The following is a 21,438-nucleotide window of genomic DNA, read 5'->3' as shown; positions in this document are numbered from 1 at the left end:
TCAAAGAAAACAGTCCTTACACTTTTTACACAGAATCTTTTTGAAGGCTTTACGAAAGTCCCTGTTAAAGATGGTGTAGATGAGCGGGTTCAGGGCGCTGTTGCAGTATCCAATCCAGAAGAAGAACTTAAAAAGTGGCTCTGGTAGTTTACAAGCCTCTGGACAAATGGCCTGCAAGCTGTAGCTGAAGAAGAATGGGAACCAGCAGACGACAAAAACCCCAATGACGACCGCTAGGACGAATGTGAACCGCTTCTCACGGACGATCATGGCTTTCCTTCTGGTGTTTGGAGTTCCTTCTGGTTTCATGTTAGAGGCCAGCTGGCTGCCCTTTGATGTTACGATGATGTTTTGGTATGTTTGGGTTGGTGAGGACGTGTGATGGTCAGGATTCAGCGCCCCCACACTGGAGGTCGTCCCGTTGGCATTATGTCCTCCAACTACCTCAACGTCAGAGCTGGAGCTTGAACTGTCTTCTTTGTCCTTGCACCTCCTTGAGCGTTTCATCTTCTGCCGAATCTCTACTGGTGGTTGAGGCTGGTTTACAGCATCAGATCTGGATGCAGCCAGATTGGGGACAATCGAAGGGTCAACATTGTCCAGGTTTTTCCCGTTCTGCAGCTCTTGTCCTGGTGGCACACCACCTGCACAGTCTTTCCTCGGCTCTCCCGGAGGACATCTAGTGTTCTTCTTGGCAATCTGATAGATGCGAACGTACACCAGGATCATGATGAGGCACGGAGCGAAGAACGACCCGATCGAGGAGTACAGGATGTACCAGATGTCCTTTTTGAGTTTGCACTGCAAGTTGCCCCAGTGCTGGGTCTTATTCGTGGAGAGAAGTGAAGGGAAAGAGATGATTGCAGAGATGAGCCACACCACCAATATGGCCCCCTTGATCTTGCGAGGGGTGCGTTGGGTCGTGTACTGCACCGGCCGGGAGATGGACAGGTAGCGGTCCAGGCTGATAGCACACAGGTGTATAATGGAAGACGTGCAGAAGAGCACATCCAGCGCTAAGATGATCTCACACCAAAATGACTCAAAGTACCAGTAGCCCATCAGCTCATTGGCCAAGGAGAACGGGATGATCAATGTGGCCACCAGGATGTCTGCTGCAGCCAAGGACACCAGGAAGAGGTTCTGAGGTCCTCGTAAAGAGCGGCATGTCAGGACGGCGATGATCACCAGGATGTTCCCGAAGATGGTGAAGAGCATGATGAGCGTCGCTGCGGTGGCAAACGCAGCTGTGGCTTCAGGGGAATAAGAAAAACTGGAATTGCATGCTTTAACCTCAGAACTAAGATTTTTCGAAGTCTCTCCCACTGAAAGCGGTGTTGGGGCCATATTTAAATTCCAGGCTAGACAGAAAAGTGCAAAGCAGTCTTTGATGTACACTTGAATCCTAATGTAATCCTTCCAAAACAGTATTTCTTTTAGAAAGTGAAATGACTAAAATGAGTCTTTCCATCAATCAAAGAATGACTTCCTCCTTTGGCAAACCTCAAGGGGGGAAAAACACAACAAATCAAGATGCATTAATATAAATGCATTTGCATTTAAAGGGGGTCGTGCAGTCTGTCTATTTCAGAACTTAATAAAATCAATCAGCAAGTAAAACTGCAAACCCAGTCATTAATTAAAATTTTTAAAAAGTATTAACTTACCACAGCATAAATCAAACAGCTTTTAAATACGACGACATCTTTAATATATCTGCTCCGATCTGTAAGTCCAAAAAAAGAAAGAAAAATAAAAAAAATAAAAATTAGAGACAGCGCGCTTGCAGCAATGGAACATGCGCGAGGACACTAGCGCGTAACAACAATACACTAGGTTTTTAGACAGTAAAAGTTAGTGAGGTACATTTGCATATTTGCAGAATACGGAAGAATAAAAGTGATCCAAACATAGTAGCTCCGTGTGTTTGTGTGTGTCCGAACAGCTCTGAAATATTCAAGATGCGTAAAAAGGTTCACCGTCTCCAAACACGCGCACCAGCCAAGCCAAAATTACAATTCCTCAAATAGCTAATATTGTAAAGACAAATTATCTTTGCATAAAATGTTCCATGTCAGAGAAGGGAAAAAAAATCCACGAAGGAATTATCCACTTTAAGACCTCCACTTTAAATAATTGCTTATTTTAAAATATAATTAACTTCCTCAGTATCAACGGAATAAAAATCTAAATAAACCGAGAATTCGAATATTTAAGTCCTTCCATTAATTTCTCCATTATTTTATTGTTATACCATTTTCTTCTTCTAGCCGTTTTCTGTTAGTTTGCGCATCAATCAGTCACTGGAGTGAACTGACTCGAGTCTCACTGAGCGCGCGCCTCACAGTCTCCAGACATGACGCCACGCCACAGAATCACTCCTTTTCGAGGTTATAGTCCACTATGCACTTGAATATAGCAATTTTTCACATATAGTTGTAATTGACTCAAACCACAAGAAACATAACAACTTTTAGAAAAATATTGCCAAATGCACTAGAAGCGGAAGTGCAAAACAGCAAGTTAATTTAATATTGACTGAAGTCTAAGGGGCCGTTCACACAGCCATTCGCGTCACATGAGACGCATTGAAGCAGAATAAAAAAAAGGTCCCACTTTATATTAAGTGGCCTTAACGACTATGTACTTACATTTAAATTAATCATTTAGTACTTATTGTGTACATACATGTTTTTACATTGTACTTATATTTTAAAAACACCTGCATGTAATTGCATCTGTAATTAATTATACTTATAATCAGGGACATGCAGAGCGTTCCTCAGGGGCAGGGGCTCAAATGTAAAAAAGGGCAATATGGGGGGGACAAAAAATATAGGTCAAAAGATTGGATACATTACTATTTTATATTTGCAAGAAGTCACTTATAGTCATCAAGCCTGCATTTATTTGATCAAATTTGAATATACTTTATTAATTTACTTTGCATTTTATGCAATGTTGAATTATTAACAATGTTGAAAACCTGTGATATTTTTTCAGGATTCTTCGATTAATAAAAAGTTAAATAAGAACAGCATTTACTTAAAATATAACTTTTGTAACAATATACACTACCGTTCAAAAGCGTGAGGTCAGTATTTTAATTGTATTTTTTAAAGAAATTGTTCAATTTAAAGGATTTGTTAAATTGATAGAAACAGTGATAGTAAAGATTGATATTGTTAGAAAATATCTCTACTTTGAATAAATGCTGTTCTTTTAAACTTTTTATTTATCAATGAACCCCAAAAAAGTATCACAGTTCCAATGAATAAATAAAAATAAGCAGCACAAGTGTTTCCAGCATTGATAATAAATCAACATATCAGAATGATTTCTAAAGCACCACGCATTGAAGAATGCTGCAAATTCAGCTTTGAATCACAGAAATAAATGATATTTTATTAAAATAGTATAAATGTATATTAAAATAGAAAAACATTATTTTTAATTGTAATAATATTTCACAATATTAGGCTACAGTTTTTTTCTGTATTTGTGATCAAATAAATGCAGGCTTGATGAGCATAAGACACTTTCATAATGCTGCATAATTATCAAAAATGCTAATATAATAAAGACCTTTCACGTCACCATTTCGTCAGCCTGCACTTCACATAATAGGTCTGTAGGTGGCACTTGGGCTTCATTAACCATATATGGCTCCAGAGCCTATGGTTTCCGAAAACGCACGCAACCCATAGCAACGGCTCAGATTGACAGATATGTAAAAATAAACAAGAATTTTCTGACTTTTGAGCGAGTAGTTACTGTTTTGTACAAATTTTCATATTAATTAGAATTCAAATGCATTTTGTTTTATTGACCACAATCATTGCTATTTGTCAGAGAGGGGCACTTTTGAATAATTTTGAAAAAGGACAGGTGCTCGAGCCCCCAAAGCCCCCCTTCTGTACATGCCTGCTTATAATTACACTGTTGACCCATCCCTTACACCGTAACCCACCCTTAAACCTACCCATACCACCAAACCTGTCCCTAACCTTACCTGTATCCCACCTCAATAGCAGCAAAAGTGTTTTGCAATACAATATGACTACAATAAATACACTGTACTTATTTTTTGATGTAAGTGCATAGTTGTTAAGGCCACTTAATATAAAGTGGGTCCTTCAGGTTCCCATATTGGTGTACAACTCTCTCTGGAACTTGTAAATGCAAAAGAGTCTGTGAATGAAACTTAAACCCCTACTATTACTTAAAAAGCCACAATTAAAGGCAATGAAGCATACAACTGACTAGAATCACTACACATATCAAGGCTGCTTTGCAAAATACAATAATAAAATAATATCAGAAACTGCAACAGATTAAGCTTTCCAAACAAGATGAGTGGATTGAGTTTAGTTTTGAGCCAACTTAACATTTTAAGGCAACCAGCTTCAGCAGATTTTTGAGTTTTCTCAACTTGTTGTTTTAAGTTTATACAACAAAAAGTTGAGAATCTCCTGCAAAAATAAGTTGAGAGAACTCAAAAATCTGCTGAAGCTGGTTGCCTTAAAATTTTAAATTGGCTCAACTTTTTTTTTTCTTTACAGTGTAGTCACAAATTTACTTAAGAACCTAAAAGAAAAACACAACACATTGAAACATGTCATAAAATTGACTTAATGAAATGGTACATATGTGACCCTGGAGCACAAAAGCAGTCATAAGTAGCACGGGAATATTTGTAGAAATAGCCAACAATACATTGATCTATTTTTCTTTTATGCCAAAAATCATTATATTAAGTAAAGAGCATGTTCCATTAAGATACGTTGTAATCTTCCTACGGTAATTATATAAAAACTTCATTTCTGATTAGTAACATGCATTGCTAAGAACTTCATTTGGACACATTTTAAGGTGATTTTCTCAATATTATTATTTTTTTTGCTCCCTCAGATTCCAGATTTTCAAATAGTTGTATCTCAGCCAAATATTTTCCTATCCTAACGAACCATACATCAATGGAAAGCTTATTTATAAAAACTGAACCTTATGACCAGGGTCACATTTGTGCATCATTTGGCAACATTCACAGACTCCATTCACATTATCCAACAAGAAAGTGCACAGTGACTAGCACCTACTGGACAAAACGAATCCAAATGATTGTAAACAAATCCGGTGAAAGGAAGTGACTAATGAGTTCTTACTGATGCGGTCTGGAACTTCATTAAACATAAAGATCATCCACGCTTTCCTAATCAAATTTAAGACTTTTTAAGACCTGCACAAATAAAATTAATATCATATGAGCGGGGTAGGGCAATGTCTAGTACCACATTAAACTGTAAAATTACTGTAAAAAGCATAATTTACAATTCAGATACAAGTTTTCACAAAAACAAAAAGTTTTATAAAATGATAAACTTTACATTTCAGCCTTTAAACCATTTTTAAGAAAATGGATGTCAAAGTATTAATTATATTGATTTTAACAATTATTATCAATAAATTAAAATTGTGCGAAATTGGCAAAAAATTATATCTTGATATTGTCTGGGTTTTTATCGATAACGATAATTAGACAATATTTTGCTGAGTGTGTTATCGTGCTGGTATCTTAAAGATTACCATGGACAGCTGACTCAATTTTTTTTTTATATTCTTCATATTCTGTGTGATCAGTTCACAGCAGTGATAGAAATTAATCTTTTCCTAAAACTAAAAAGTTTTATGGGCATTTTTACCTTTTAAGCCATTTTTTTTCTAAAAGTGTGCATCATCTTTTCAGTCAAGTTCTTGCATTTGGGCTGTTACCAAGCAAATTAAATCAGTATCAACAAAATTTATTTCAAAATTTACACAGAATATGGTAGCAGTAAGTCAGCGTTAATAAGTGAGTCATTGCGATTGAACTGAATCATTTAATCGTTTTATTCATTCAGGAAGGAAACCCATTCATGTTCCTCAGAGACGCAAAGCAGCTCTGTGGCTGTTTAGAATTATTTTTTTGTTGGAGAAATAGAGCAAAAGCAGCAAATATGGTGTCTAAAACGTAAGTCTCTTAATATTAACTTCTTGTTTATTGATCTGTTGCATAAAATAAAAATCACATTTGTAACCATACTGATTTTTTGGAGAAAAAATGGCATTCTTCGTGCGATATTAACTATATGAAATTATATAAATATAGGCCAAATGCCCCCATATCTTAGATTATGTGATCATTTATCAAATTATTTTAATAGACTGAATCGTGCAGTGAAACTCGTACACCTCTAGTATAACCTATGTTAACTGATTCATTCTCTGCCAGCAGGTGGCGCGTTTGGCAGAAATATAGCGGTTTTCCCGGGAAAGGCGGTACAGAAAGCAGCAGCACGGGACTTTGAACTTGCAGTGCTCATGTTTATTTAATGAAATCATAGCCTTTTGAAGTTTAATCATCACATTCAGCCATATTGCAACTCTGGTCTTTCCGTCTCCAAATTTAAGACCTCTTGAAATTGACTTTTGACTTTGACTTTTTAAGGCCTTAAATTTGATACAACTAAATTTAAGACTTTTTAAGACCCTGCGGAAACCCTGCTAATGTTAGGATCATAAGCTGTGGAAAAACACAGTCTTTGCAAATTTCCACTGCGCAGCATCTTCTTGTCTTCGGAGGCATCTTTATCGTTTGATTTCTGTGTAGACCTGCGTTTGCCGCGCTTACGCTACACGCCCGAATCGGTGGGCGGGGCTAAACAGGCAGCGATGTAGAAGCAGGAGTTGATCATCTTCTGCCAAGGGCTGTTTAGCCAGATTACATCATAGAATAGAACATTCACAAGTTGTCGTTTTGGCAGACTGCCTTCAATATTAGATTAACGAGAATGCTCTGAGGTTCTCTTATATGTCAAAAGATCAAGGGGATTGTGACTTCTCAGTGCTTGACCCCTTTAAAGCAGACTGGGATCTGAGACAAAAAGTGGCAATGGCACTGAAGAAAAACATGCAATGAGAAAACAGACGGATAAAGGGACAAAACGGCAAAAAGAATAAGATATAATTCTAAGAAAATTGTGAGATATAAACTTAATTGCAGTTGTGAGATAAAGTCTGAATTGTGAGAACTGTTTTCACTTTTTATCTCACAATTCAGATTTTTTTTGTGGTCAATTCTGAGGAAAAAAAAACTACATGTAAAAACAAGACAAAAACACACAATTTGAAGAAATAAAATCTGAATCGCAAGATAAACTCAGAATTTAAACTCAGTCTCAGAAGCGGATAACAATGAAGAGATTGGCCGCGGGGTCACTTTTAACATGTTGTGGAGTTTTGTTCTTGTAGGCGGTTGCTGACCACGAGGACGTCCATGTGTCCTTGAAGAAATCAGAAGCCAAAAAAGACACGGTGGTGGTGTTCTGATCCACAGAGGATTGAGGAGGAACACAGAAATGGACTATTTAACTGAGAGTTCATTTAGATTTGGTTTCTGCAATCATGAACTCACCAATGATTCCCCGTTTAGTTTTTTAGTCATAAACAAAAGTGACTGTTCCTGTTGACAGACCATTTACTTGCTATTAAAGGTCCTCGTGATGAAGTTACCTGAGACTTATGAACATGCGCCTGACTTGGAAATTTAAAGATTTAATTATGAATCGTGTGCGTTCTCAATTATATGCTCAAGAATAAGAAGAGAATTTGATTATGAAAAGCAACATTTATTTACATGACATCTTTGTACAAATATACTCTATAAAAGAGGGTTTTTAAGTGTGTTTTCTGTCTAGGCCATATTACTTTATGTAACTAGCAGTTAAAAATAAAACTGCACGCGTCTTGCTGAAGAATATTATTTTGCATATCTATGTTATTTTTGGTTTCATTTTAATTTGACATCAAAATACAACTGCATGTCATTTTCATCATGTAGCTACATATCCAAATCAATCTAACAACTGTATTTTTAAATTATTTCATTGTTTAGAAATAAATCTTTTCTCTTCCGTTCTAAGCTTACTCTAAATGCTAAACTTAAGACCTACATGCAATGCTGTAATTGACCATTTTAATCATTATTTAATCATCACAGACATTATCATGACCTCAGTGTTTGTTTAAATAACTGTAGTCCCTGAGGCTGTCTACATATAAGTCCTTTTTTCTCTCTCTCTTTTACTCTCTTGTCCACACTGAGACAGCATTTTTGTCCAGCGAAAACTGACCTTTATTAAGACACTTTGAAGAGTGTGCACTATGAAAATTATAATGTAGGTTTAGTCATATTAAATTGTTATAATGTACCATAGATATTTATGGTTTTATTGGCAGCCTTCAGACCAGTTGACACCAAAGACTTGTTCTAATTGTTCTAATTCTAACACTACAACTATAATTCTTAATATCTAATATAGATATCATTATAGTTAGCTTTATACTGTAGTTATCATTCTTGGTGTAAATAGGCCTTCAGAAAAACATGCATGGCTCATTTTATCATTACTTAGTCATGGCAGTTGTTATCATAACCGTTTATTAAAAAAAAGAAAGAAAAAAAACTGTCCTAGAGTTGTCCGAATGTGTGCACATCAGAACTGTGTGATCAGCAAATCTTGCTCCAGAAATGAAATGCAGGACATTGCTGTCTCTTCCATAGATTTGGACCAGCCGGCTAAGTTTCCCTCCACATAGGGCAGCACTCCAGACGTCACCTGGTTGTAGTACGACACCTAGAACAGCAGCCAGAAATGATCAGATTGAGCAGGAGAGTGATGCTTTTATTCAGTTTCAGAGGGTATCGTTGGTACCTTGCAGGCTGAATAGCCTATTTCATGAACGAGGAATCCTGCACATTTAACTTCGCTCCGAACAGAGTTCTTATCTGGGGTAACTGTTGCCACGGTGACGGACCGGAGTGCTACGACATACGGGTCTCTGTGATGATAAAAATACAGATTGAGATTCACATTAAAGGAACAGTTCACCCAAAAATGAAAATTTGCAGAGAAAGTACGTATCCTCAGGCCATTCAAGAAGTAGATGCATTTGTTTGTTCATCAGAACAGATTTGGAGAAATGTATCATTACATCACTTGCTTACCAATGGATGCTCTGCAGTGAATGGGTGCCGTCAGAATGAGAGTCCAAACAGCTGATAAAAACATCACAATAATCCACACCACTCCAGTCCACCAATTAACGACATTTGAAGTGAATAGCATGTTATTATGTAAAAAATCTCTTCTGATTCAGGAGATGAATATACACAGATCAAGCACCGCTTACAAGCCAAAACAGTTCTAAACAGATATGTCAGTGGATTTTGATGTGAGAGGACCTTTTCACTGGAGGAAGTATTATTATGGATTATAGACCAGAGGCAAAACAATTTAATGATGGATTTGTTTCTTACAAACATGCAGCTTTCCACTTCACAAGATGTTATTTGATAGACTGGAGTTGTGTGGATTACTGTGATGTTTTTATCAGATGTTTGGGCTCTCATTCTGACGGCACCCATTCACTGCAGGGCATCCATTGCTGAGCAAGTGATGGAATGCTAAATTTCTCCAAATCTTTTCTGATGAAGAAACAAACTTGGACAGCCTGAGAGTGAGTAAAGTTTTAGCAAATTTTAAATTTTTGGGTGTACTATTTCTTTAAAGATTTATTCAAAACAGGATCACTCGTGGTAGCACTGGAATCATACCCATCTTTGCAGGGTTGTCTTTTAGACAACAGAACCACGAAATCCCGACTTTTACTTCCGTTGACTGTGATGCATTTAATGTGATAAATGGTTTCCTCCTCATCTGCTTTCTCAACCTCTTCACAGCTCCTGCAGGACAGATGGAAGGATGAAGATGGTGAGAAACTATTTTATGTAAATACAAAACTTATAACACAATCAATTTAAGATAAAGGGATGTAATAAACTCTTGTTAGCCTACAAATAGTTTTTGTCCCACTGTGGCCGTATCCGAAGGTCGGCGAGCAGCGAGAAAGCATGAAAAGCCGTAGTTTTGATCTTCATCTCAACTTTTAAACACAGCTTATCTGCCTCCTCGTGCACATAGACTCCTATCTGCAAAACACAAGTAAATTCAGCACTCTAACCACATGCTAGACATATATAGATGCATCATATAGAATAAACAAAGTGATGACCTTTTCATTGATGTTACTGGCTTCCCAGCCTCGCTTTCCAGCCAAGACTGTGAGAGCTGCAACGTTGTTATACCCCAAATACACCTGTAGAGGGCAGAGATGTTACACACAGAAGGTTTGTCCTGCTCTGTAACAACAGGGATGTAGCAGTATGTAGCATGCAGTATGAATACTGTTAAGGAAGCTTTCTGTTTTCCTACAAGAAGAACTAGAACACATTGAATGCACTCGAAATCTTATACTCTCCGAGTATGTATTGCTTTTGAATAAGTAATTACATTGTAACTGAGGAAAATTATGTTCTATATGGTATGAATGTGACCTATAATAATACTGTCCTTTGTGTCGCTTCACTGGCATTCACAAATCCTCTCCTGTGGCCTCATTGGGATAGAAAAGTGTCCATCAAATGGAATCTGGCTGAAAGTAATTAGTCATCTGTGTACTTCTCGCCTGCTGTTTATTGAATACTGAGCATTTAGACAAACTATGCTTTTCACATACTTTCCCCCTACTATATTGTAAGGAAGTATGTGATTTCAGATGAAGCTCTTGTGTGGAAAACAGTATCCCACAATGCAATGCACTCAACTTCACCATCCATTTAATGTGACTAATTAACTGGAAATTATATCAATAAAGATCTGTAGTTATTTTCATTTGATCACACTTCTAAAATTGACATTTCTGCACAAAACTGTGTAAATCTACCACTCACTGAATTCAACACACTACTGTTTGAAAAATGTATCACTTCAATAGCATTTATAGCATAATTATTCAATTTTGATTCTGAATTTAGGCATTGGATATTTTTTAATGATAATGCATTTATTATATTTTTTTGTGGTACCTGATTACTTCTGTCCCAAGGCACGGAAATTGGTCCCTCATCTCTTGAGTACAGAATGTGTTTTCTGGGAAGATAAATTTGGTATGTTTCTTAAATAATAAGGGATCTAAAGATAAAGTTCTCACTTTTACTGATTTTCTGCACAGGAATTACCTGGCCATGCGAATTCTCTTCCTGACGATAGCACCAATAAACCGTCTTTCTCCATCCTGAAAAAATACAATGATAAATTGATTCATGTGCCTTTAAGTGAGGCTCAGATCTGTTGTATATAATAAATATTCTAGTGTTGCTGAACATGTAAATAACTCACAAGCGTTGCGTAGGTGACATCAGGAAACATCTGTTTCTCACCGTCACGTCCTGGGATGTAATAAATCATGGAGGCACTGTTGATGTGTCTTGGTGTCCCCTCATTCCACTCCTCACAGTTATACGCCTCCACCCGAACACCAACCTCCACACTGATGCACAGAATAAGAGAACCATGTGTTTAAAATATTCCTCAGTTTATTAGATATTAGTAATAAAGTCAATATGAAATCAAAATGTACCTCATTTAATTTCAAAATACATCTACCTGGTGTTAATGTGAGCGACTATGGCATATTAGAAATGCATGTAGTCTTTAACAGTCCAGACAATGAAATGCCTCAAAAGAAGTTTGTTTTGTTTATGACTGTGCATCTACAGCAGGCAGGTTATGTAGCTACTGTACCTGGTCTGAAAGGCATTATTGACCATTGCTTTAAACACCAGTCTGTCACCGACACTGGACGGACCTCGGAATCGAAACATGTCCACAGCTCCGAGAGAAGGATAGTAGCCACACAAACGACTAGGAGAACAGACACACACACAGAAGATGAAATGTAGATTTAAATCTACAAATAATGGAAATATGCTTATTTGAAAGTTTATCAAAATTAATAATTTCTGCTAGAGGCAAACTTTTAAGGCTAGACTAATTTTTATGATGGCTTGAGAAAGCCTGACCGGAAGGACTGAAAAAGTTTTGAAGTTTGAAGGTTGTAAGGCCATAACAGATAGAATGATAGACAGAACGATAGATAGATAGATAGATAGATAGATAGATAGATAGATAGATAGATAGATAGATAGATAGATAGATAGATAGATAGATAGATAGATAGATAGATAGATAGATAGATAGATAGATAGATAGATAGGTATATTCACGCAGGGCATCGGCGTCAACACCTCTCGTTTTAAATTACATTAGTTGACGTCAAGCATTGCCAAACTGAATTGTGGGTCAGTCGCTTTGCGTCACTGGCATTGCTCCTGGCAGAAGTTGAAAAGTTTAAAATTTTTCAAGCGCCAACGTAGGTGTCAGCCAATCAGATCACCTTATGTAAATACCCTAGCGCAGACGCTAGCCAATCGCGTTCATGAAACACCAGAAAACTAATTCTAACGTGATTGGCTGTTGTCACATGACAGTCACGTCAGCACCAAGCTTCAGACAAGCCTTGATGCCGATGCCCCGTGTAAATGTACTGTAAGATAACATCTATGTTTCTGGATCTGGTACCTGGCTGCTACTGTAGCCACGTTCTCCATCCAGGCCATGATCTGTCCTCCAAATGTGTTTCCATGGTGATTGGCGTGTGGCGGCAGCACCAGCTCGATGCTCTCAACCCGCGTGAGCTCGGTCAACACCGTGGGCGCGATGGGCTTCCTGCTACACAGTCCTGAAATGTCAACAAATCCTGCTCAGCATGCACTTTACCAGCACATTGACTCATGACTGGAACTTCTGATCCCACTGCCAAGTTGTGGCTGTTGTAGCTCTTGTCGAGTCCCGTGTCTGTCCTCTGGCTGACTCTATCATGGGATTCTTTCCACTGGAGACACTCAGTGTGTTTGGGCAGTGATTTAAATATCAAATGTTGCACCATTTGTTCTTTCAGGATTTATCGCCTATGAACAACCAATGAAGTTTGTTTCCATGACTTGGTGAGGTTATTAGAAGTACAATCTCCCGGAGTAAACTGAGGTGTGACGTAATAGCTTGCAGATCACTCGATACACCATTCATCTCAGAACCTCGTAAGCAGACACAAGTATATACTAATTTAATGACAGAGTTGAAGTAAAGTGCTAACCCTTGTCTTGAAGGTTGTAGTAGTCCTTCATCAGGTTCTTGAAGGCCTCTTCATTGTAGAGACGCAGTCGTCGTCTCTCTGAAGCTAGTGAATATTCCAGCATTTCCTCTACGGAGCCCTGAACGTCCAAGGGTTTCAGAGACACCTGCAGAAATAGACAGCAATGAATATTTAGGAATAATTATATTATACATAAAGTCAAAGCAAGAGAGAAGTTATCTACACATATTTGTCACTGTTATCTTATATTGCTACTCTGGCAGTCACTGTAGACGTCACATTAAAAATGTTCTGTTTGAGAGGGCCTACAAAGATGCTATTTTAATAGAATCCAGATACAAAATGGACTAATATTGATAGTTAAAATGAATAAATCAAATGTGACATATTACGTTTTTACTTGGCATTTTAAAGCAATATTCCAGAATTTAAAAGAAGGATTTAAAGAGTATTTGCAGCACATGACAGTGATGTTCATAAAAATTAAAAATGGTTGATATCCACATTAAATGAAAATATTAAAAAATATTCATGAGTAAGTCTTAATTCTGTCTGTAATTATAATACATGCTGATGAAAAAATGCCAAATATTACAACTTTAATAAATATATGTTCGTAATCCATCAATAGTTTTTAAATTTAGTTTATGCTGACTAATAAAAAAATAAATAAAAAATAAAAAAATACATTGCGAAGCATTTACATTAAATAACACATAATGGGCTTCAATGTGTCCATATATCTATAAACCCAATTTTTAAACATATTTGAAAGAAAAATCTTCTGCTCATCAAGGCTGCATTTATTTGAATAGAAATGCATTAAAATCATAATATTGTGAAATATTATTACAATGCAAAATAACTTTTATATATATTTATATATAAAAATTTTTTATATATATATTTCAAAATATAATTTATTCCTGTGATGCAGCGCTGCATTTTCAGCATCATTACTCCAGTCTTCAGCGTCTCATGATCCTTCAGAAATAATTTTAATATACTGATTTGCTGCTCAGGAAACATTTCTGATTACAGTTTTCCAATATTTGTTTTTCAAATATTGGAAACTTTAAAAGGATGGCATTTATTTGAAATACAAGTCTTTTGTGATATTAGAAATGGTCTTTACGGTCACTTTTGATCAATTTCATGAACGCTTGCTCTTACTGACCCAAAACCTTTAATCAGTAGAGTAAAACTTAGATTTGAATTGGCTTAATGGGGTAATTTACCCCAAATTCTATGGTGCATTCTTGACAGAGATGTTTCCTCACCTTGTGTGTTCCTGTTGGTTTGGCCACAAACGTGGAGAAGGCCACACAAACCTTCTTTGTCACCCCACTGAGCACGTCCTGTACTGTTACATGGATGCCTACCTGATCAAAACAGAGAGGCCTGATCAGACACAGGAATGCATTATAGTTATTCCGTTAATATTTAATTATTTCGCCTTGTATTACCTCCATACTTGTGTTGAAAGCCCTGTTAACTCTGGCTTTGATATTGATAACCTGCCCAACCCTGAAATACAGAGAGATATGATATGATATGATATGATATATGATATGATATGATATGATATGATATGATAACAGATCAATTTATCACACAACATTGAGATACTCAAGAAGCACTTGATCTAGCATTCGCTACACATGACCTTATACCTGTCACTAAAATCTGATTGGATGCTAAGTCTGTTGTTTCAGGATCAACAAGGATGTTCTACTTTGACAAGTCATGTTAAACGAAAGGTTCACACAGATATGAAAATTTGATATAAATGTACTCACTCTCAGGAAAGATGTGGATGAGTTTGTTGCTTCACCAGAAATTTTATTTGGAGAAATGTAGCATTACTTCACTTGCTCACAACAGATCACATGCAGTGAATGGGTGCCGTCAGAATGAGAGTCCAAACAGCTGATAAAAACATCACAATAATCCACACCACTCCAGTCCATCAGTTAACTTCTTGTGAAGCAAGAAGCTGGGTTAAGACATGTTTAACTTTAGATCATATAGCTTCCAGCTAAAATATATTAATAACATTCTTTCTCTTGTGAAAACGTTGTCTTGAATCAGGAGAGAAATCTGCACAGGTCAAGCACCATTTACAAGCTAAAACAGCTCTAAACAAATATGTGGCTGGATTTTGATATGAGAGGACAGCAGAGGATGGACTTTTTCACTGAAGGAAGCATTATTATGGATTATGGATGCACATTTTGGCCTGAAGCGACGGTTTAAAGTTAAAACACCTTAATGATGGATTTGTTTCATACACACATGCAGCTTTTGCTTCACAAGATGTTAATTGATGGACTGGAGTGGTGTGATGTTTTTAATCAGCTGTTTGGACTTTTATTCTGACGGCACCCATTCACTACAAATGATCCATTGTTGAGCAAGTGATGGAATGCTAAATTTCTCCAAATCTGTTCCGATCACGAAACAAACTCATCTAAATCTTGGATGGCAAGATGGTGAGTAAAATGTAATTTCCGTGATATAGGACACATCCTACCTTCCAGTCTCTTCAAACTGGATATCATCCATGGAAGCCGTTACACACGCCATTCCTGCATGTCTTTCAGCTTAAAGGAAGAAAAAGACAGAGATTTATAACATGAACTGCTAAATGAACCCTCAAAGATGGGTTAGATCCGTTATTTATATTTCATGTGTCTAACTGGAGCAGAAACAGGAAGGAGATAGAGCATCTACTATAAGAGAGGACGCGTGTAAATCATTGATGTGTGCCTTCCTCAAGCCCCTTTTCTTCAGTGACAGAGAAATATGGATTCACACAAGATTTGTGGGTAAAAGGTGGATGTATGCTAGTTACCTTCCTCGTGCGTAGTCTAAAGGTGACTGCTTATCTCAATCTACTCTGATGGGTTGATAACACACTAGGTTGTTTTAGAAAAAGGACATTTTTACTGCTTTAGCAGGTCAGTCGAGGTCTTGCTCTTCTCGCTTTTGTCTCATTGGCAAGACTTTATCCAAATGGATTTACAATATAGGTTATTTAAGCAATTTAGCATTTTCTACTCAATAGTTACATATTTTTATCTTTAGTTTGTCTCCAGGGTGATGATGCAGCATATTATTAAGGGAAATAAATGAGCTGATTTGCCTAGTTGTTATTGCACAAAAACTATGAAAGGGGACGACCATGTCCCAACGACTGCCCTAGGGACATATAGATCAGAGAAGTAAACATATAATTATTAATTATTATAATATTAAAAATGTGTTATTACTGTCACTACTGATTCCTGAAAATGAATTTTGTGAAACTCGTACTATTTTTACAGTAAAGCTGCTTTGAAGCAATTTTAATTGTATAAAGAGCTATACACATAAACTTGACTTAAAGTACTAAATCAAATATTTTAAGTAAATTTAAGTCACTGTAAATTCAATTATTTTAGCGTTTAATAATTTAGATAATTTAAATATGTAATAATTGAATAATGATAATATTTTAATGTAATTTTCATATATAATAAATAAATATTCTAATTATTTAATAAACTATTGTAATATTTAATATTAACTATATTTGGTGATTTAAAATATTTAAATAATAATAAGAAAAAACAACAGAACCTCTGAGTTACAATATATACTACCATTCTATTAATTATATGCAGGCTTATGTTTTTAATTAAACTGATGTCATGATAGCGACAAACTGTACATTTAGACATAATGATTCCACCAACTGGCCTACAAGTTGTGCTGAATCATGAAGATGCTTAAAATGTTAAATATCGAGTGAGTTTATAACTGAAATTATTAAATGAACTAAAACACCTTCAACAACATGCCACTGCTGGTTTTCTGTCCTAGGTCTGAAAGTGGCATCATACCTTAAAAATATATATATGCAAAAACAGATAACTCAAATAACAAAAATGTTAAAAAATCATGTTTTTTATTATGTTATCATGTTTTTATTGTGCTAGTTATCTAGTATTTTTTTCCTAATCAAAATAACCCAACTGGAGTTTGATTGAAATTAATTGGAATGCACAATGAAAATACATGATTTTTGAATTTTTTTAAAACAGAGTTATCTGTTTTTGCAAATGAACTCCTATACACACACACACACATATATATGTATATATATATATATATATTAGTGCTGTCAAAATAAAATAAAGGTTTTTGCTTACATAATATATGTATGTGTACTGTTTATTTATTATGTATATATAAATGCACACACATACTGTATATATTTTGAAAATATTTACATGTATATACATTTATGTTATATATTTAATATACATAAATATATACATAAATTTAATATATATAATATACATACAATATACATAAATATAATATATATATAAATGTTTATATATACATACATATGTAATATATATAAACATTTATGTTTATATATTTAATATAAATTAAATATAATTTATATATTTAATTTAGTATATTAAATATATAAATATATTTAATATACAAACATAATATATTTTTCTTAAATATACAGTATACATGCATGTGTTTGTATTTATATATAAATATACATAGTATACACACATACATTAAACAAAAACTTATTTTGGATGCGATTAATCGTTTAACAGCACTAATATATATATATATAATATCATTATTATTAAATGCCAAAATATTAGATTAACTAAAAACTTGTTTTCAAATCTCACAAATGACAATGTCACAGATTATAAGTCATGATATAACCATTCAATAAATGTGTGAAGGCAATCAAAAAAGCTGGTTACCAACCCTGAACTCCATCCCACATCTGCATCTACAGAACACAGTCCACTCACCTGCCAGACAGGCGGTGGTGTCCATCCACTTCAGCAGCTGTCCTGCTCCCAGCTCTCCCTGATGGTTTGCATGGCAGGGCAGGATGGACTGGCACATCTGCACCTCCACCGGGCCGGACCCTTTCTTCCGTCCCTTCTCGCAGGACCCGTCCAAATCTAACGTTCCTCTTGACCAGTTCTGATCCATAAGACCTCGTTCAAAGATGTGGAGCGTTGAAATAACAGGAGGTCAGCTCGTTTCTCTCTTATCAAGGCCGATGCCAGGTGACCTCAACTCTGGCCAACTTGGACATTCTGTGGAACCATGTGATGTGTGCCAAGTGACCGAGCTGAATACTTCTGCGAACTGCAGGACACTATTCACACACACACACACACACACACACACACACACCTGTGCTGCAGCTGCTGTTACGACACACATGTATTGTGATGTAATCGGCATGTGTTTTATTAACTTGTTTTATGTGAGAGAGTCATAAAGCTGCAGTGTTGACAGGTCACGAATGTAATATACTGTGGTAGAATTGAGGAGCTCTGATACACCAAAAAGTCCAATTTACATCAGCGATTATCGTACATCAACGAACTGAGTGAGCGCTTCAGTTCAGTGTTCTGTCAAAAACTGCAGCAAGCGTTTAAATTCAGATTTATTTTAATTGGCCATCAATATTTGTATCACCTTATCACCCTAAAAAACTTGCTCTGAATGTTGTGTTGTGGACTTTTGCTATAGAGTTAAGGTCTGTTTACACCAACTTGCCATGGCACAAGCTGTAGTTGTAGGGTGGATTCTGATTGGCTGTTTTTTATCGTTCATCAGAAGAAAAAAATAAAACGTTATGAAAAGGCTCGTTCACACCAATGACGATAACTATAGAGATTTAATAATCATTCTATTTATATGAGAAAGTCTACAGGAAAGTAAAACGACAGAGCAATACCGCGGTATTTAAATTATTATTATTTTTTTCAGCTGATGATCTCATCCTTGATAAAAACACTGACAGCCAATCAGAACCCAACTTTAAAAGAGCTGGAGCATTTAACATTCCCACAGAATAAAAATGATTGTTATCGTTTTTGGTAAGAATGGGCTATAGAGCGATTTTTAAAACCTTATGTGTTATGCGTAACGGATCTAAATTAGGCATGACCAGAAACCAATAATAAATAAATAATACACAATTAAATTTTACCAAACAGATACAATCAAATCAACAAAATAACAATTGTTTTTCTGTTAAAGAAAGTCAAAACAAAGTGGTGAGGGACAATATAGTAATAAGATGTGACCCTGGACCACAAAACCAGTCATAAGGGTCATTTTTTCGAAATTGAGATTTATACATCTTTTGAAATATGAATAAATAATCTTCCCATTTATGTATGTTTGTTATGATCGGACAATATTAGTCTGAGATACAACTATTTGAAAATCTGGAATCTGAGGGTGCAAAAATCTCAAATCTAAATATTGAGAAAATCACCTTTAAAGTTGTTCAAATTAAGTTCTTAGCAATGCATATTACTAATCAGAAATGAAGTTTTAATATACAGTGGTGTGAAAAAGTGTTGGCCCCCTTCCTGATTTTTTATTTTTTTGCATGTTTGTCACACTTTAATGTTTCGGATCAAACTAATTTAAATATTAATCAAAGATAACACAAGTAAACACGACATGCAGTTTTTGAATGAAGTTTTTTTTATTATGAAGGGAAAACAAAATCCAAACCCACATGGCCCTGTGTGAAAAAGTGTTTGCCCCCCTGTTAGAACATACCTGTGGTTTATCACACCTGAGTTCAGTTTCTCTAGCCACACCCAGGTCTGATTACTGCCACACCTGTTTGCAATCAAGAAATCACTTACATAGGATCTGCCTGACAAAGTGAAGTAGACCAAAAGATCCTCAAAAGCTACACATCATGTTGAGATCCAAAGAAATTCAGGAACAAATGAGAAAGAAAGTAATTGAGATCTATCAGTCTGGAAAAGGTTATAAAGCCATTTCTAAAGCTTTGGGACTCCAGCGAACCACAGTGAGAGCCATTATCCACAAATGGAGAAAACATGGAACAGTGGTGAACCTTCCCAGGAGTGGCCGGCCGACCAAAATTACCCCAAGAGCGCAGCGACGACTCATCCAAGAGGTCACAAAAGACCCCACAACAACATCTAAAGAACTGCAGGCCTCACTTGCCTCACTTAAGGTCCGTGTTCATGACTCCACCATAAGAAAGAGACCGGGCAAAAATGGCCTGCATGGCAGAGATCCAAGACGAAAACCGCTGCTGAGCAACAAGAACATAAAGGCTCGTCTCAACCGCTCATAGCAACAGTAAAATATGGTGGTGGTAGTGTGATGGTCTGGGGCTGTTTTGCTGCTTCAGGACCTGGAAGACTTTCTGTGATAAATGGAACCATGAATTCAGCTGTCTACCAAAAAATCCTGAAGGACAATGTCCAGCCATCTGTTCGTGACCTCAAGCTGAAGAGAACTTGGGTTCTGCAGCAGGACAATGATCCAAAACACACCAGCAAATCCACCTCTGAATGGCTGAAGAAAAACAAAATGAAGACTTTGGAGTGGCCTAGTCAAAGTCCTGACCTGAATCCTATTGAGATGCTGTGGCATGACCTTAAAAAGGTGGTTCATGCTCGAAAACCCTCCAATGTGTCTGAATTACAACAATTCTGCCAAGATGAGTGGACCATTCCTCCACAGCGCTGTAACAGACTCATTGCAAGTTATCGCAAGCGCTTGATTGCAGTTGTTGCTGCTAAGGGTGGTCCAACCAGTTATTAGCTTTAGGGGGCAAGCACTTTTTCACACAGGGCCATGTGGGTTTGGATTTTGTTATAAAAAAACTTCATTCAAAAACTGCATGTTGTGTTTACTTGTGTTATCTTTGATTAATATTTAAATTAGTTTGATCTGAAACATTAAAGTGTGACAAACATGCAAAAAAATCAGGAAGAGGGGCAACACTTTCACACCACTGTACTTACGGTAGGAAATTGACAAGATATCTTCATGGAACATGATCTTTACTTAATATCCTTATGATTTTTGGCATAAAAGAAAAATGGATAATTTTGACCCATACAATGTATTTTTGGCTATTGCTACAAATATACCCCAGTGACTTAAGACTGCTTTTGTGCTCCAGAGTCACATATATATAAAAATACAAAATTGTGGAGTTGTCTTTTTACCCACAGACTCTTACTTAAGGGTAGTTAAGATAGTTAAGGGGTCACCATACAAACAGGAGGCTGCTTGGCTTCAATTATAATATCAATGACTTAAGTCTAAATTGTATTTAAGATGGCTAACCTTGCTAAACTTGAACCATTTTCACCTAAATATTGTAAAAAGTTAATCTATATATTATACAAAGCAACAATTTGTACATCTTTCTTATGTAAACAGAAAAAATGTGAATGAACACTAGCTTAGCACATACAAAATCACACACACACAAAACAAACAAGCGAAATGATT

General features: G+C 36.2%; 2 protein-coding genes across 2 annotated transcripts; both read right to left on the bottom strand.

The window, feature by feature from the left end:
• On the bottom strand, positions 1-1,347 carry LOC306863834 (alpha-2B adrenergic receptor-like; the record flags this gene model as incomplete). Its single annotated transcript, XM_079407376.1, has 1 exon — positions 1-1,347. The coding sequence occupies one exon, from the start codon at positions 1,345-1,347 to the stop codon at positions 1-3; it is 1,347 nt and encodes a 448-aa protein (XP_079263502.1).
• A 6,302-nt stretch (positions 1,348-7,649) lies between these two features.
• Positions 7,650-18,245, bottom strand: acot12 (acyl-CoA thioesterase 12). The gene is made up of 15 exons (XM_079408091.1): positions 17,931-18,245; positions 15,629-15,698; positions 14,562-14,622; positions 14,376-14,477; positions 13,096-13,240; positions 12,522-12,681; positions 11,685-11,804; positions 11,280-11,430; positions 11,120-11,175; positions 10,967-11,030; positions 10,114-10,197; positions 9,897-10,030; positions 9,656-9,784; positions 8,754-8,880; positions 7,650-8,675 (listed from the first exon to the last, which is right to left on the bottom strand). The coding sequence occupies exons 1-15, from the start codon at positions 18,115-18,117 to the stop codon at positions 8,535-8,537; spliced, it is 1,731 nt and encodes a 576-aa protein (XP_079264217.1). The 5' UTR covers positions 18,118-18,245; the 3' UTR covers positions 7,650-8,534.
• Positions 18,246-21,438: the final 3,193 nt, after the last annotated feature.

Source organism: Barbus barbus (genome assembly GCF_936440315.1).
Source record: "Barbus barbus genome assembly, chromosome: 45".
NCBI lineage: Eukaryota > Metazoa > Chordata > Actinopteri > Cypriniformes > Cyprinidae > Barbus > Barbus barbus.
The sequence above is the reverse complement of the archived record's forward strand: the minus strand, read 5'-3'. Positions and strand labels throughout refer to the sequence as shown.